This window comes from Salmo salar, chromosome 18 (genome assembly GCF_965601325.2).
Source record: "Salmo salar chromosome 18, fSalSal1, whole genome shotgun sequence".
NCBI classification, from domain to species: Eukaryota; Metazoa; Chordata; class Actinopteri; order Salmoniformes; family Salmonidae; genus Salmo; species Salmo salar.
The window spans coordinates 18,937,501-18,955,310 of NC_138308.1; the positions used below are offsets into that span (position 1 = coordinate 18,937,501).

The 17,810-nt window shown below is 42.4% G+C and overlaps 1 protein-coding gene across 1 annotated transcript in view; it reads right to left on the reverse strand.

Annotated features, from left to right (window-relative positions):
- Positions 1-9,742, reverse strand: part of bcl11aa (BCL11 transcription factor A a) — a 54,174-nt gene extending 44,432 nt beyond the window's left edge. Inside the window, exons 1-2 of the mRNA XM_014154599.3 lie at positions 9,418-9,742; positions 4,658-5,047 (exon numbers count right to left, since the gene is read on the reverse strand). Coding sequence (XP_014010074.1) covers positions 4,658-5,047; positions 9,418-9,472 — 445 coding nt within the window. The 5' untranslated portion in view covers positions 9,473-9,742. The remainder of the gene's footprint in view (positions 1-4,657; positions 5,048-9,417) is intronic.
- Between the last annotated feature and the right edge of the window lie 8,068 nt (positions 9,743-17,810).

Sequence of the window (17,810 nt, forward strand, 5' to 3'; positions counted from 1 at the left end):
GAGTCATCAAAAAACAGTAGCTTTCTGTTTTCTACAATTCAGAAAAGTAAACATAAATCAATCACTGACAAAGAAAAAACAAACATAAGCTATTAACAATATTCCGCCATAGTGCCGGAGTTGAGAACTCCAATACAAAATCACATCGGAAGATAAGTCACTGTATCGATTTGGTTAATAATATCAAATAGGCTTCAATCCATATCCCACTACCTTGTGTAACTAAACAAAATCCAAACCGAAGGAGGGGCAATGGTTTGTCTGTGCAAAGGACAAATCATCAATCGATCCCAAAAAAAATCTAATAATAGTAACAAGTAAAACAATTATTACAAAAATTCAGTTGACATCTACTGTAGATCTGTCATTTTATTGTCAGTCAAAATCAACGAACGTGAAAACCTGTCTAAAATGTGTCATAAAATGTCAATAATAACACACACACCATCGCCATGCCATGAAAATATGCCATGCAGAACAAGCCATTCAATCCAGGGTCCTTTAACCTTCTAATGTAATGGAGATTAAAAGACAGAAAGATTCTCAGTGTTTTGCTTATGCCATGCTAAGTTCAATGTGTATCTCCAGCCAAAGTGTATAGAAGATGTTTTCCTTGGCCCATCATCCACTCTCTCAACATTACAACTGCTCTATTCGAGGTGAGATAAATGACCTTCCACACACCTCCTTCAACCCAATCCTTACAGAGGGGCCTAGGAAAGACAAGCAGAGAAACGCGCCTGCTAGACCAGCATAAGAGCATGTTTCCACGCACCCTCCCAGCAAAACCAAATGACTCTTTGATGATCCCTGGTGTCGTGACAGACAGTGGCGTATGAAGTGGTGGGGGATTTAGACAGCGAGCGACGACGGGGTAATGGTAGGGAGATTCTGATGCTTTGTTCTCACACAGACACACACACTCACTCACTAGTTCAGCATGGCGTTTTGGCATCAGAGACTGCAGCTGGCTCGTATGCACACACACACACACACGCACACACGCCCACACACACATGCACTCACACAAACACACAATGCAATTGATTCCAATTGGGTGCCCCCGATTTGCATTGACTTTTAACACTATTGCAAAGATAGAGTGAAGCGGAGGGAGAGAGATAGATAGAAAGAGAGGCATAGAAAGAGAGGATAAGCAAAAGAGAGAACAAGGGAGAGAAAGTGTCTAATATGATTAAAAATGATATAGAGAAAGTGTTTGAGAGAGAAAAAGAGTGGGAGAGAGAGAGCTCTGAAATGAAAGCAAAAAATAAAGGTGCATTTAGGAAACACTAGCAGTGCTAGCAGTGCGGGCTAATCGCCTGATCTACCACACCGCAACAGCAATCATGTAATAGCCCAGCTTTAGCTTAGCCGTAGCATCAACAGCACAAAATATACAGAGACTCCAGACCATATAGTGTACATTGGAATATACAGAGCCAGAGAAAGTCATGGGGACAGAGATATCTTTGTAACAACAAGTCTCAAGTGCTTTGTATACCATATTGTGATGGGGTTCGTGGAAGAAGAATTTATTTCAGTGTTGCACAATCAATCATGCTTTTTTACCATGACATTACACATGGCACAGTCCGTTTTAGTGCTGTGTTGGTACTCACAGAACACACCGTGTAGCATTAATAGACTAAAGAGCGTAAGAGATCCCAACCTAATGTGGTTGTAGTAAAATCAAGGACAACAATCCACATGGAACACACACACACACACAAACACACACTTCCCGACAGGAACTGCCTTCTGTCTTTTCAAACAGAGCTGTTTGATATGTAAATAAGGGTATTACACCACAAGAGCAATACTCCATATTTTCCTAAGGTACATACCAATGACAATCTCCCCACTACCACACTTACCAATGCAATAATACACAGTAATAAATATTCATGGTGCAGAAACAATACAAAAACAACTCTATAGCTGTAAAAATCTGTCAAAGAATTACAACAATTACTGTTAAAAATTACAATACAAATGGATTAATATAATAATAGTAATAATATTTTTTTTAATATAAAACATAAATAATTCACACCTAATGATTCCAAAACATAACATTAATTTATAATATCATTGACCCCACCAGACGTGTCTCACCCATTACATTATGATGTAAATAATAACCCAGTTTAGCTGCTGGCTGAGACCGTGTGTGTGTGTGTGTGTGTGTGTGTGTGTGTGTGTGTGTGTTTAAATGGCTGGGATCATTTGTGCTGAAACTGAAGCAACATCTTATTTTAAAAACATAACGGTTAAGCAGACACACACACACAAGAGTCGAGACACGACCCTGATTAGCAATGCCGATCCGTTAAGATTGAACTAAAAAAGACAATGAGCTAGGGAACCAGGTAAGACTGACACGCGCACACACACGCGCACACACACGCACACACACATACACACACACACACACACACACACACACACACACACACACACGCATACAAAAAACACACACACACGCGCGCACACACACACACACAGTGGGGTTCACCTTACACTACATTTCTCAGCCCAACGTACCACCGGAATGGGCCTGTCTGGAGTCTATTCCATACCAAAATCCAGAAGCCAATCACAAAAGCATTTTAAAGGATCAAAGGTCAGATCTAAATTATTGTTGATGAGGATGATCCAGGCCAGACTCATTTCCTAAAACCTGGATATCTAGCCTGATGAGAAGAGATGGAATAAAACAGAGCCACAGTCACTACCCTGCATTTCTATACAACACACACACTTGCACACTCAAACGCACACATATGAGACAGGCCAGATGAAAACTCTAAAATAATATCTAGAGGAACTGTAATTATGGCCACCTTGAAATCCACCCTTTAACTCTCTATATTCCCAAGCATTTCTGCCGTTGTTTACAAGCAAAGTGATTAACAGTCTTGTTTTGTTGCTCACATCCATCCTACTAGTTCATCTTTTCCCAGTCCTTATTTAGTGCTGCCAACCACTGAAAGAGAACCCTAATTGAAATAGACAGAAAAACGACACTATAACAAATAATTAGTGGCGTTAAGATGCTTTAAATAAACGACTCTTCCTCGGCGAGCCATCATAACCGAGTGTACACTCCTCCGCTGTTACACGGCACAGAGTGAAAAAGAAAGAAAGACTAAGGGAGAAAGAGGAGGAGAGAGAGAGGTGGGAAAGAAATGGCAGAGAGAGTAAGAGAGAGTTAGAGAAATGAGAAGGAAACAAGAGAGTACGAAGGGAAATAGAGAAATAGAGAAATAGAGAGCGTAAGAATATGCAAGCCTTTGTTTACTGGTGTTAGATGTGGTGGGGAGAGACCACAGTGAGATCAGGAGACATCTGCTAGAGCCACATGAGAGAACTACAGCAGCATTTCTCACAGAGCCCCCAGACACACACCGTGCAAGCGGCACACACCGATAGAGTTACACACACACACACTCCAGATGAGAGCCTCACAACAGGACACACAAACGGAAGCACACACACACACACACACACATGGAATGACACACACTATAAAGCTGTAGCCTATATGGGGAAACTGGAACACACATCCTGAAAAGGCATGAACACATATCCCAGAGAAACCGTGGACACACACACACACACAGACAAAAACACATACATCACAGAATTTGTGTATGCCCTCTTACAGGCATATACACACTGCACAACCGTGTAATTATATAAAACTCTCTAAACCACTCCCTCCAACACGCAGTGTCACAAACACACACACACATTGACCCATGTGCCAAATCTTTGTTTCCCTGCATGGTGGGTGGGTTGAGTCCGCAGCATTGCCAGCCAGTGCACCCACCCTGTGCCCCAATTTAGGCCATTGTAAAATGGCCACTAAGTCAAGGTCACCAGTGTCACTTTGCCATTGGGCTGTATTTGATTACTGTGGAAAACCAACGTCCCCCCCATCCTCTCTCTGTCAAACTCTATGGATCTGAGGTCAACTGCTGTGCCAAGTTAACCGTTTCCCCTCTGCAGGTTGACACACACACACACACACACACACACACACACATATTCACACACACCGCTAGAGATCAGTAGCACTATGATGCATATGTGTCTCTAATTAAGAACACCAGCCAGCAAGAACAAGGCGATCTGAGACACGGATGAGATAACGATCCATAAATCAACTCATAAGATGTGTTTCATTTCATCCTATTCTTTTGGGCTTCCCTGTGATGTTTCACAGTCCTAGCCAACCAGATGGATCACTTAAGCGAGGACCCAATCTGAGCCAATCATGGCAGTGGCATTCACACTGGGTCTCTTAGGACTGCAAATCCTACAGGGAGAGGGAACATTTCTGCCCAATATATGGCCTCTGCAGTACCCCGTCTATGCTTACCCACACTACACGACACCCCCCGCCTCCCCAACATAAACACACAAGCCCACAAGGGATATACATATTCAAACACGTCACTGCAAGTAATAGTGGTTTGTGACACACTTCAAAAGTTAAACATGCGCCCATGCACGGCTACCCTTGTGACGCACACATGTTTCTGCACGTTCACTCAAGTTCACCTACGCCAACAGAGATAGTGTATATGAATTTGAAACACAGCTCCTATTGTTTATTTAACGACAACATGTTGTGGGGAACGGTGGTTACCTGGGATGTGTTCCTGCTTGGGGCAGATCCCTCTGGACAACGAGAAGCGGTCGTCATCAGCCGTGGCTTGGACGCCCACCTCCACGGGGCGCGTGCGGAGTGAGGCCAGGAAGGGCGAGGGAGTGAGGGCCAGGCCTGGTGAGGGGGAGGGGGGCTTGTCCAGGCCCCTGGCCAGACAGGGGGGTCCATGACATCTCTTCCTCTTGTGCTCGATGAAGAGCAAGATGTCCCCCAGGGGGAAGGTGGCCTGGCACTGACCACAGGTCAACAGGTCATGCTCCGTCTCCACGGCAACCCGCAGTGTGCCCGTGCCATTCTCTGAACGGTCCGAGCGTTGCAAGCAGCGTTCCGACGAGAGCTCCTCCGAGACGATGGCAGACAGGGGCTCGGCTGTAAGCAGGAACGAGGGAGGGAGGGAGGGAGGGAGGGAGGGAGGGAGGGAGGGAGGGAACGAGGGAGGGAGGGAGGGAGGGAGGGAGGGAGGGAGGGAGGGAGGGAGGGAGGGAGGGAGGGAGGGAGGGAGGGAGGGAGGGAGGGAGGGAGGGAGGGAGAAGGGAAATTAGAGGCGTATTGTTCAATTGAGCAGTATCAACAACAGTGCAAAACAATGATCACATGCTTTGGCTTGTTCTCTCTCACCATTCTGCCAAAACTAGTAGTAGTCATCAGACTACACCCCCAGTAGTAGTAGTAGTAGTAGTAGTAGTAGCAGTAGCAGTAGCAGTAGCAGTAGCAGTAGCAGTAGCAGTAGCAGTAGCAGTAGCAGTAATGTCTGGGCGGTGATGCAGAGAAAAGTGTGTGACTAACTTTTGGTGTGACTGGCATTAGACAGACAGCTCCACTTAACACCCATCAGCCTGTCAATTTCATACTATGACCACTTTTACTTTTACATCCATTGAAATGAACACGAGAACGACTAAGAAAGGCATCTAAGCAAAGGCAGGCTTTATAATGGATGTGAAATATTATTTGGGGTTGTAAGGTATGACAAAAAAAGCCTTAGTTTGATAGATAACAAATTGGTATAATTTAATTACTTTTTTTTATAGACTGGTAGTAATCAAAAGCGTAGTAGGAAAGAGACAGTCGGATACTTAAAAAGGAAAAATGTTTCATGCTTTTTCAAATCTCGTTTTCAAAAATGTGTTTTTCATATTCAAAAGAGTATTTGTAGGTGCAGAAGAATCACATTACAATGTGATAGAATAATAGTTCATATAGTATAACGCTTGTTTCTCTCAATTCATTATGGGGGAAATTACAAATGTTTCCAACATATGTGTGAGCAGAAAAGACAAGCAGCCTGAGTGTTTCGAAATAAAAAAAAACTCTCCTGGACTCTTTGCGTGTGTGACTTACAGTTCCAATATAACCACTTTTACAGCCGGAAATCAGCCTTAAGGAACCGTTCAAGTAAATTCCTCGCCGTGGAAGCCGGGATTAACGCTTGACTCGTTTGAAAGTTGCCTTTTGTCACACGGGGAGTGTCAGTCTTGTTATACACGGACAGACGACGAGCTGTGTAAATGGGAGATATTTCACCACAAAGGGAGGTTAGACAGGAGTCTACTATTACTACTAAGTAGCCTACTACTGAGCGGCCCGTCGTGTTTGAAATCTGTAGCTCTGAGGTGAGAGTAGCTTTCTTTTTAGCTTCCTAATGGTTAAGCATCTTGACCTTCTTTACTAAGCTGCCAATTTCACATTTTAATGAACTTAAAACCACTGAGAATCAAAAAATAGATTTCAATTTGTAGTGGCTGATGATTGGTAGGGATGTTTGATAAAATAGATAGGATCCTGTGAACTGAGGTTACATTTATTTCCGCCCAACCTAGAGCCAGATAGATAATAGATAGAGGGAGAGAGTGTGTGTATGAGACAGAGAGAGAGAGAGAGAGAGAGAGAGAGAGAGAGAGAGAGAGAGAGAGAGAGAGAAAGAGAGAGAGGGCGGAATGTGGGTTGGCTCCCACCGCGCGCAAGGAAATATCATTTGAACGAGCAATCCTACACGACATCTGCGAGCGAACAGGGACATAGAGATAACATTGCGCGGTTACTACCCTTAATTTAACGTCAGGTCTACCACCAGAACAGACGAGGTTATACAACAGCCCTAGGCATTAAATTCACTGGATAAAATCTAATGAAATCAGACTAAGCCCTCACCTTAAACTTGAACTGAGAGTAGATTTTATAGAGTTGCATAACGCATTGTTGGTTTTAATAACAAAGGGATAAACACCTATTTTAATGATATCATTTGATTGCACATTTTTTTGCAGAGGCCTATGCAAAGTATTTAGCACCATATTGTGCCGTCTACATTGAACTGCTTGAAATTGAATTGAAGGAGACGAGAAACCTGAACATTTGTACCTATTCAAAACATGAACTGATTAATATCACTTCCACGAATACATGTACGGCTCCTAAACCAATGTGATGCAATCAATATCAGATAAAAACAAAAATATAGGCTGCATCAGAGTATGCACAGTGAGATACATTACATTTTAGGCCTATTCCTATAATGTGTGGGATAAACATGATTTGTCACTAATTCAATTCGGCGTGGCAAATCAATAAAAATAAGAAGAAAACTGTCGTGCAACGATTATTTTGTAACAGGCTATAAGAAAACCAAGCTATGTAAGGCAGCAGTACACATTAATTCATGCATTTGAAGTGATTTCATTCTGCATGATATTAAAACAACTGTAATTTCTGCACAATGTGGGAAAAACGATGTGTGTTGTTTGATGCACAGCCCATAGGAATGAAAGGTGGCAAACATTAGTAACATATCTCTTCTCCCACTTCTGTAAATTCCATTACATTTCAAGGGGTTTGATTAGCCTACCATTAACACTATTGATACCTTCCTTATCGGCAGGAAATATGGACAAATAATAATCATTTTTGTCCTAATACGAAATATGTGCTAAAAAAACCCTTCAAACCTTCATTTAAAGCCATCATAGGCCTATCTTTTATTCATATGGACATGTTTTGTGATGCATTTTCACATTAAATAAATCTATTTTTTATTGTAAAATATGATATTTTCTACCATTTCAAATACAAATAAAATAAAAAGGGTCTGAAGATTTTTTTATGGAGATTTTTTGCGTTTAGGTAGTTTGACAAATTATAGGACTACAGAATGTTGACATTTGTATTGAAATGTGTTCAACTTCCATACCCCTGTGGAAAATAACTCTATTCGAAACTGGAGAGAAAGAGGAGGGGAAACGTGCCGTATAAAATCCCCGTATGCGTTTCCCTGCATTCTAAACATATCCTCAAATATGTAGATTGAGGTGGCGGTGAAATTGATCAGGTTCAAGTTCACATCCAGTTTCTGATCGTTGTCTGCCTCCTAGCGACGGGATTCCGACACGAACAAAAGCCTGCCGATGCAGCTGGGCAGTATGCCCTGGCTATACTGAGACCCAGAGATATGGCTAAAGCCACTCGACTTCATGCGGAAACCTAATAATGCCACACGATACGATACAATGTTACAACAACGTGGATCTAGGGCATGTTATCGCATATAACACCATTCGAGCGCTACTGAAAGGACGATTGCGGGACAAATACACGGTGTGGCAACAACGGGTATTGGACTGGCTACCTTAATGATTCCTCTTGTTACAAACGCATATTTAGCTAACTGCCTGCAGCTTGTAACATTGTAAACATGCTGGTTATGTATGCAAACTAAATCAACCATATCAAAATAAACCATAGCAAAATAAATGTGTGCTAAGCGGAGTTTCCCATATAGCCTAGTTAAACGTAAAAATGTATTATTATTCAACATTTTCTTTACATTGTAATTACAGTATAAATAGCATTACATTGTTATTCTTGTTTTGGCTTACCTTAGGGTAATGAACTGCATGATAAACTAAAATAAATACCAATGCTCCAAATTTGGGTTGGTAAAAAGTAGGAAGAAAAATAGGCTACTGAAAAGAGAATGCGTTGGTCCTGTTGCTCTTTACGAAAGCACCCTCTTTTACTAGGCTACTCGAGACAGCATGAAGCATATGCTTCCCGCCACTATATGAGAACACCTTGCAGAATCAATGTAAACACTACAATCCGTTCGATAAGGATATATGGACAAGCAGGGTACAAATAAGCCGTTTATATATATATATATTACGAGGAGCTACACGCGCACTCCGTGCTTGTAAACAGTTGGACACGAGATTTTTCCCAAACAAAATCCACTTCCAGGTTTTTGAAAACCTTCCAAAAATAGCACGAGAGGGGAGAAACCTGCCTCGATCCAAGACAGGCACCGGTACAGGATATTCCGGGCGATATTCTACATAGCTCCGCGGAAAGCATGCATATACCCATACGCTCCGCGTACCTTAATGTAGCCTATGCACTTTAGTGGCGGAGGCAACGGGGGCACCAAAGCCAGTGCCTGTGAATGTAATGCCATTCTCGCTGCAAACTTCTCCGATTTTTCGCAGGGGTGAAAGCTGGATCAAACTTTTCTCTTTCAGCCTGGGTAGAATATGCTATGCGCGCATATGTATTTCACCCGGGGAGATTCTCCCCTCGATTTCACGGTGAAGTCCACTTGACCGCGGGTCCGTGCAGTCCAGTGTCCAAAGTGCCCGTTTGAATCACGCTCCATGTAACCCAGTTTCCGCTTTTCTGAATGGACACAGTATTGGACTGGGTAGAAAGGAGTGTGGTAAAAGTAGAAATGACAATTTAGATGTACTTACGCGAAAAATCCCGTTTGCTTAAGTGCTGGGGTTTGCCTTGCTTGCGGCGAGACATGGTGGCTGGTGGCAGCGTTCAGCTCGGTTCACATCGGGAGAGCCGGGTTAGAAGGGAGACTCCAGAGAAAATATCTTCATCAATGCCTTTGACATCCAAAATAAATTAGAAATAATACAACGATGGCGCAGGGAAGATGGATTGTGGGATCGCCGTCATGGCTTTTTTTAAAAGAGAGCGAGGGAGAGAGATGAAAAAATGGCAAAAGCCCCCCTGAGCTGCAAGTTCAAGTGCGGACGTGACGTTCCTGCGAACTTGAACGTCAGGAGATGGATGGACACAGACATACAAAACATGGGCAGGGCGAAGCGGCAAAGTGGGAGGAGGGAAGGGAAATAACAAAACCAATGGACACTCATTAGGGGCTGGACATGAAAGATAGACCCGGGGAAGCCAATGGACAGAAAGATCAGGGGGCCGGACAAGAGGTACTTGGGGGAGGGAGAGAGTGAGGGAGAGAGAAAGAGATGTCTAATGAAAGCAATGTGCACTGTGTGTGTGTGTGTGTGTGTGTGTGGGGGGGGGGGGGGGGGGGGTGGACGAAGTAAAACAGAGCAAGGAAAGCCAGTGGACAGGAGCTCGAAGGGGGCCAGACGTATGCTGCATGCGGGAAAGGAAAGAGAAATAGAGAATGAGAAAGAAAGAGAGAAACACAGAGAGAGACATTTAGACATTTAACAGAGGCTGTTGCATTGGTGGACATTGATCAGGGGACTCGAGTCAGGGCTGGGGCTATGTGGTGGAAAGAGAATACATTCTTGTAACACTCCTGGTGTGTGTGTGTGTGTGTGTGTGTGTGTGTGTGTGTGTGTGTGTGTGTGTGTGTGTGTGTGTGTGTGTGTGTGTGTGTGTGTGTGTGTGTGTGTGTGTGTGTGTGTGTGTGTGTGTGTGTGTGTGTGTGTGAATGCAGAGTGCAAAGTTCAGAATAGGTACATAAGGAGAAAGGGCGAAGCGCCATTGAAACGAACGAAACGGAGCGCGTGAATGCTGGGTTGCATGAACTGGACAGACAGGTTCTGGCGAGAGGGCAAGGGGATTAAACCTTACGCGCGCGCGCAGGTATAGAGAACCAACCCGGGATATGAAACATAAGAGAGGTGTCCAATCCGTGCTATACCGGTCTTTGAATCTTCAGAGTTGGGTTTTGGGTTCAGTGGGCGAGGCGGGTTAGTGGGCACTGGGGTCAAACTTCGAGACTAGACACTTTCTGTGAAATCCAAACTCATTGAAGAACAGACCGTGGGAGTCTTCCCATAAGCACCCATGTAGGCTAATACGTTTCAGATGTGTTTCAGGTTGAACCTGCGGAAGGGGGAGGGGGTGTAAATACTCGCATAATGGGGTTTGGTAATATAAGACGGGTTAAACACCGCCCGTGCAGACTAAATAACGACACCTAAGAAGACATAACAAATGCGATGACAGAGTGTGGGGAGGGTGGAGGAGAGGAATGAAGCAGCCTATAGCGAACTATAGCTGAAGTGTGGCTAGACAGCGACTGAAGCATAGTGAAGGAGCGAAGCGCCGCAGCGCAGGGCAAGCGTGAGCTGCTCACACGGACCGGGGACACGGCCGGGGAAAGGGACAGAGCATTATAGAACGGAGGGAGAGAGAAAAAAAAGAGAGAGAGAGAGAGAGAGAAAGAGAGAGAGAGACACGACCTGGAGTGGTGGAGGTGCTACGTTCAACGTCTACGAGAAAAAAAATGTATGACCAGTGAGTGAAATATTTTACAGGTTGAGACTAGTTTTTCGTTGCGCGCGGACGAAGCTTGGTGTGCTGTGGTATGGGAGTACTGAAGGCTATGCTTATACAGACTGTTATTACGGGGCGTCAAAGTTCAGGCGCTGATAAGAGCTTACAAACGTAGCCTAATTCCGCTGTATGAAAGCGATGAACAATCTGATACAAAGCCTAATGCAATGTGATATGTATGGAAGTATGTGGAATATATGGTAATAACAATATAACAGCACACTAAAGTTGTTTCTTATACAGTTATACAGAGCCAAGGCGACTTGATCGAAATAGCCTAATTATTTGCTTCTGACTGATTAAAACATTAATCAGCATCAGAATGGCGGACGCATTACGCATTTATTTTATTTTCATTAAAGTTTTTTTACGCAAGCAATATGGGCTTACAACCATTCAATACCCAATAAAATATTATTTGTGAATATGCCAATTCTACACTTTTCCGATTTGTATACTATTTGACCAGTGATCATTCCAGATGTTCCCTATAGTGCTGAGCGCACGGAATTGGCTGACTGTTTTAAAACAGAGGAATTGGCTGTGGCTTAGAACAATCTCAGTTTTTCAGATCCACAATTTAAAGAATGTAATATATAACTTTAAATACAGTATCATCGTCTTTTTGGAGTCAATTTTGTCCAATTACGCACAATGGGGAGCATGTAAACTCGTGAGATTGTTTTGAAGCGACTGCTAAAGAAATTGAAATTAAATATCACACAAGTAATAGCAATGGAAACTGTTTGAGTTATAAATTGCAGTTTTAAAAAGTTGGATACTAAATGCCAGTTTGCCATTAAAACTAACCCATTCTTGGACATTTATCCTAAGGAGTTTAAAAATGAAGATTGTTTTTTATTCAACATATTTATGGCTGATATTTATTTAGCCTGTCAGGCAGTTTCAATTGTCTCAGTCTCCAACGGTATCGTGACATGATTGCCTGATTCAAAAGGTGGGCTAATCATAATGTACTGTAACGACCCTGGGTTTAGAAGACGGGTTAAATTGACCTAAATCAAGTGTATGTGTTGCTTTTGTCGCCCCACACTGTAAGCCTTATAGTTTACTTCAATATGCATGGGATATATAGTCCTGCGAATTAATACTGTTGGGACACACTTTTAATTCACCTTAAATGTCACTGTGATTTTATGATCAGGCTTTACGCACAGGTGCAATGGTATAAAAAAACAATGTTACAAGGAAATTCACTTTAACTACAATTGTGTATAGACTACTACTGTTTTCAATTAATAAATATGGATATAAAATAGGGAATAGAATATGATCGGTGATCATTCAGCAGCCTGTTACTTTATAGTGACAGACAGCCACAGCGGCCTCTTGAACTTGATAGGCTTCACTGAAACATTAGCCACACTGAGCAATTACATTGCCACCGATTATTTGCATAGTGTGGACCGCCCACCATATAGCATCGCAATGATTGGAATTCTCATTTGTAGCGACGTTTCCCACAATAGCATAGAACAATAGCATCATAAAGGTGTAAACAAGTTCAAAAGATGTCCATGCAGATGTATTTTTTAGTTGACAATTTGAATTAATATCGATTCCCCCTAAACTGCCGCTTTAAAGGCCTAGTGCTTCATGGACAACGCGTTTGTTGACCAGTTTAGGTAGGCTACTAGGTAGACTGCTGTTGGTATGGCAGCGTGAAAGCTTTTGGGGGGCCCTCGATTTAACACCGCAGCCGATTCTAAGGCACAGCGCGCTAACCTCGACTTCTCCATACACCCTACTCCATCTGTTGGCACAAATAATCATTTTCCTTTTTTTCTCCCCCTACTCTTTCTCCCCCTCTCTCCCCTGCTCACTCAAGGCAGACATTGATCAAAGCCAATAGAGCGCTACGACTCGTGAGCGAGGGAGCCCAGGACGCGAGAATCTCAATGTGCAAATGGTAGCTCGGGCCCCGAATCCGTCATAAATCAGTCAGGCGGTGTTAATGCATTGGAGGTACTCATCTAGCACCACACTGCATGGTTGCATGGAATGACATGCATCACGTGCACGTGTGTGTGCGTGTGCGAGAGATAGGCTTAATTGCTGTTTAGGTTTGTGAGTATGCAGACCTTGTTTATTTACAATAGGCCTACCTATTCCTAGACTTGTGTTTCAAGTCAATTCATCAAAAAGAACGGGTTAAATAATGGATGGGCTATTGACCAATTTTTATCGACCTGTGTATTGATCAGAAAGATAAATACAGAACAGTCCCGTTTTGTCTTATAACCCAATGCAAACGATTCATATGTTATAACAAAACAGAAAATAAAAAATACATTGATATTATCCTCAAAGGAGAGGGAGAGAGGGTGAAATCTGTGATGGTCACGTGCATGCTCCACGCGCGGGAGCCCGGAGGAAATTGAGTGACTCGGCGCTCGGGCGCATTTCAATATATGGAAATGACCTGGGGCTCGCGCAATAATTCAGCGCTCAATACGAACCACAAATTCTCAGTGTGCCTCTTTACGCTTCACTATACCCATTTCCCTAACTCCTGCTGGACCATTCCATCGTTTCTGTGGTATGAACGATCTGCCTCTAAACGTTGGTGTTATGACATCGCAGGGCACATCTAAAAAGCAAATTTAGGCTAATGATTACAAATAAAGCGCAAAAAGTGCGTGTTTATGGTGGGTCTTTACGCACGCAAGGCTCCATTGAGCGCGTTTGGGGACGTAGGCCACGCGCCGTCAGATGGAGAGGAGAAGATATTCTGGCTGGGTTACCCCGGGTGACCATTTCGGCCTAAAAGCACCTCTGTCAAGCCTAGCTCTACTAGGATCTCCCCCTTTCTGGCTCTCTCAGCATTGCCCTCTCCCAGTAAAGATAATGGAAGTTTCTTTTTACAAATCAGAGAGAAAACCAAGGAATTAGCTCAAAATCCTTGGTAAATAGAGCCTTGCCTTTTCGGAGGAATTTCAAGCTCTGCTGGTCCAGGCATTATTCCCAGCCTTACACTTCATATTAATGGCTAGATTTCACAATGTGACATTATAACACTGAGTGATGAGCGCGCATGCTGCCCATGCTTCGGCAGGTATTAGATAAAATCTGAAGGATTATGCAGCTATAGTCCAAATGATCACCCTGAGCTTCCCTTCTCTCTCCCTGTATGTGTGTGTCTGAGCCCACATAGGCCTACGCTAGGACAATATTCGAGTCAAATTTGTTAGAAACATCCGTGCGTACGATCACACACACATCACACACAGGCACGAAGCTCATCAAATTAATTACATGACTCGGGCGTTAATGGAAACGGACAGGTTTCCTCTACCGCAAACGCCCGTCTCCCTCGGACGGGCTGCGGATACCACCCAGCAATCTGCATCAATCTCGGGGTAATGCATGACCATGTTTATTGCTGTAGTAGTTAAGTCGTTGTTAATTTTACACTAAACGCTTGTTATGATGATGAATGGGGAGGCCGAGATGGTCCACATGGGACGCCAACCATTTATCTGTTGAGCGGAGGTCTGCCTGCCTCCTATGTCAGTGCATTAATGTTAGTTAGATCTGAAATACAATGACGGACGTTTATCCGAGAGCTCACCCTTAGTACGCTGACTTGTTCACCTCTCGACACAATTTTTCAAATATGGGTGTCTCGACATTGCAATCTCAGTGTGTTTAAATGTTGAGTGCATAAGGTTTCCTGTATAGTCAAATAAAGAACCTATCCTTTGTTATATTTTTCATGAATTACATTTTTCATGGAATGCTTTATGTTCAAGGGATTATCGTAGGCCTAATATAATCACACGTTTATCATAATCAACAAACTTTTAGGTTAATCTAAATAATAAATATTAAGCCAAGGCCTACCCCTAGGCCTACTCATAAAACAGAGAAATGAGCAAACATAAAAGTAAGCGATAGCCCACGTGTTAATGTATTTCCTGCTTCAAACCTGTTTTGATACGGACAGAGTTGAGTTTTCTATTTTTCAGTTCTGACGCGCTTGGAGGTGGCTATGAACATGGCACTGGCATCAATTCCACAATCATGGACTCAGACGCCCTCTAGTGTCAACAATCAGTAAATCACAGCTGCATGGTCTCAGTCGAGTCCTATCTCTCGTTTGTAATTAATGACCAACATATTACAGTATCGTGCACTATACAAGGCATTCTCATCGTTTCCTCGCCGTATGAGACTTGCACTATGAAGACGTAGAACATTGGTATATCCCAGTAGGCTGAGAGTTATTTTTTGGAAGAAATTTGAGATCTATCGAAATTCCATTGTCGACGCTCAAATCCTCCTCAAAAGCCTACAATATCTACAGGAAAAAAAGAAATCGATTGAAATCGAATGTGTAATCATGGGAGTAAGAATATTTCTAAACGCTTAGGCTGGCTAATTAACAGAAAAAAAGAACAAGTCAACTTCAAATATTGGCTTGTCAAGAATCAGAGAAACGGTTAATGAAAATATCCATTGGCCTACGTGTTGGATCACCTGTTTCGACTGCTATTTAAACAGTCATATTAGGCCTAATATAATATTGAAGTAGGCCTATAGCCTACAATGATTTGCCGAATAAACTACAATTGAATTTATGCAGTGCGTCAGGTTGAGGTCAATTCCATGTGTATTCCTGAAGAAAAAAACGAGCAGTGAATTGAAAGTAAATTAATTAATTGATTTGGGGGGAAATCCTCATAATCCGCAGTTTTTATTTACTGAATTGATAGCGAGAGCTATAAGGTCAGACCGATACAAAGCTAAGCCACGCTTTTTGAAAGATATGAAAACCATCTTTGATAATTGTTTGATAAACTGATAAAACTCACATTCTCGGAAACAAAACCTTCCCGATAAGGATATGTGTTGTGCATGTGTTGTAGCTAAAGATATTAGGCCTATGGAGCCTAGTGCTATGCGTAGCGCGACACACAATCGTTGAGGTGCAATTTATTAGTCTGCTGTATTACATGATCGTGATTTATTTATCTATTTATATTTGTATTTCGATTTATATGTTATTATTATTAGGTTATTATTATTATTATTATGCTATTAATCACAGTTTTTTTTATTGACAATCTGTTGCCAGACGACGTCGGTATAAGAACTGTGGCTTGTCTCTCCTAGTAAATTAATTCCAACTGTTTATCTTCTTATAGCCTATAGCCTACTTATAGCCTATACGTGGCGTTTATTACCTTCAGACGGATGAATGGGCCATACCTCGGAGAGCTTAGTGATAAATCATGTATTTTTAATGAATATCAATAGAAGAAACCCCAAGACATAGCCGCTATCTAATTTGATTAAACTGTGCTTAGGGCAGTTGGAAGTCTCTGACGGGGGAATTGTGTAGTAATGACTCGGCGGGTGTTACACCAGCCTATTTTAATGATCTAATGGACTGCCTGTGCGTTTAACTCCGCGCCGTTCAAATGATTAGCACCGACGGAAAATAACATTCGTTCTGACATGATAGCCTATTTAATATCCATCCTCAGTCCCCATAGGCACAGCCGCACGCCCTCTGCACATGATATCTGTTTGGGTAAGTGTGCAGATGCATCTATGTATGTGCAAGTTATCGATAATAAAAATGAACGAAACACGTAAAAGGTCAGAGCGCGCGCACAGCAACGTCCGTAATGTAGCACAGTTGAACGAAAATATGAACCAAAGCTAAAGAAAAAGGTAGAGAAAATCTGGTTGAAGAAAAACTTCAATGGCCAATAAAGAGAAACGTAAAGTCAATCAAAAAGTGATATAACAATGAAGTTATTGCAGGGTGAGTTTCTACGCCAACTTCAGGGGAGTGGGTAGTTTGGACCAGGTCTCATAATTGTTGCTTTACACGAACAAAAGTTAATTTCATGGACAGGTTCAACATGCACTTACTTAACCATTTCAATCTGGAGCACCAAACATCACATTTCGCCCAAACTATTTCTCTCTCTTGGCAACACAACAGATTTGCATCGATCTTAAAAAAAAACCCGAAACAATAAAAAAAGGAATTGATAGAAAATAAGAGAACATGGGCCCTTTAAGGTATTTACTGTGAATGATAACACATTATGATTCGTGTCCTAAATTATTATAGGCCTGCTCAATTTCACACATCCCATGGCATCAATTTGACAAGTCCGCTACACTTCTTGACATTCCTCATAATGCATTGATCATTATTTACGGTCTATAACGTTGAATTCTCAAGCCTAGTCGATCTTTAAAAAGTAAGTCGGTAAACAGTCACGATTAGAGAAGACTGGGGTTGTCACATGGAATGTAGGGTTGGTTGTCACTATCAATTACATTATAATACATCCCAACATCTTTTGTGCTTGTGCTAAAAAAGCTCCCTTTATTGCCTCTCACACAGATATGTTTTGTGTCACACATCCACACAAACACACATACACAGAAATGTACTCATAATGTCATATGTTATTCTCATGGCATAAGTGCTGAATTGTGTTAGGAATACCAACCCCGAGATAGGCCTGGTTGTCACAACTGGGCAGAGTGTGTTTGATGGCTTATAACTCCAGGTTGGAATAAGATATCAGGATAAAAA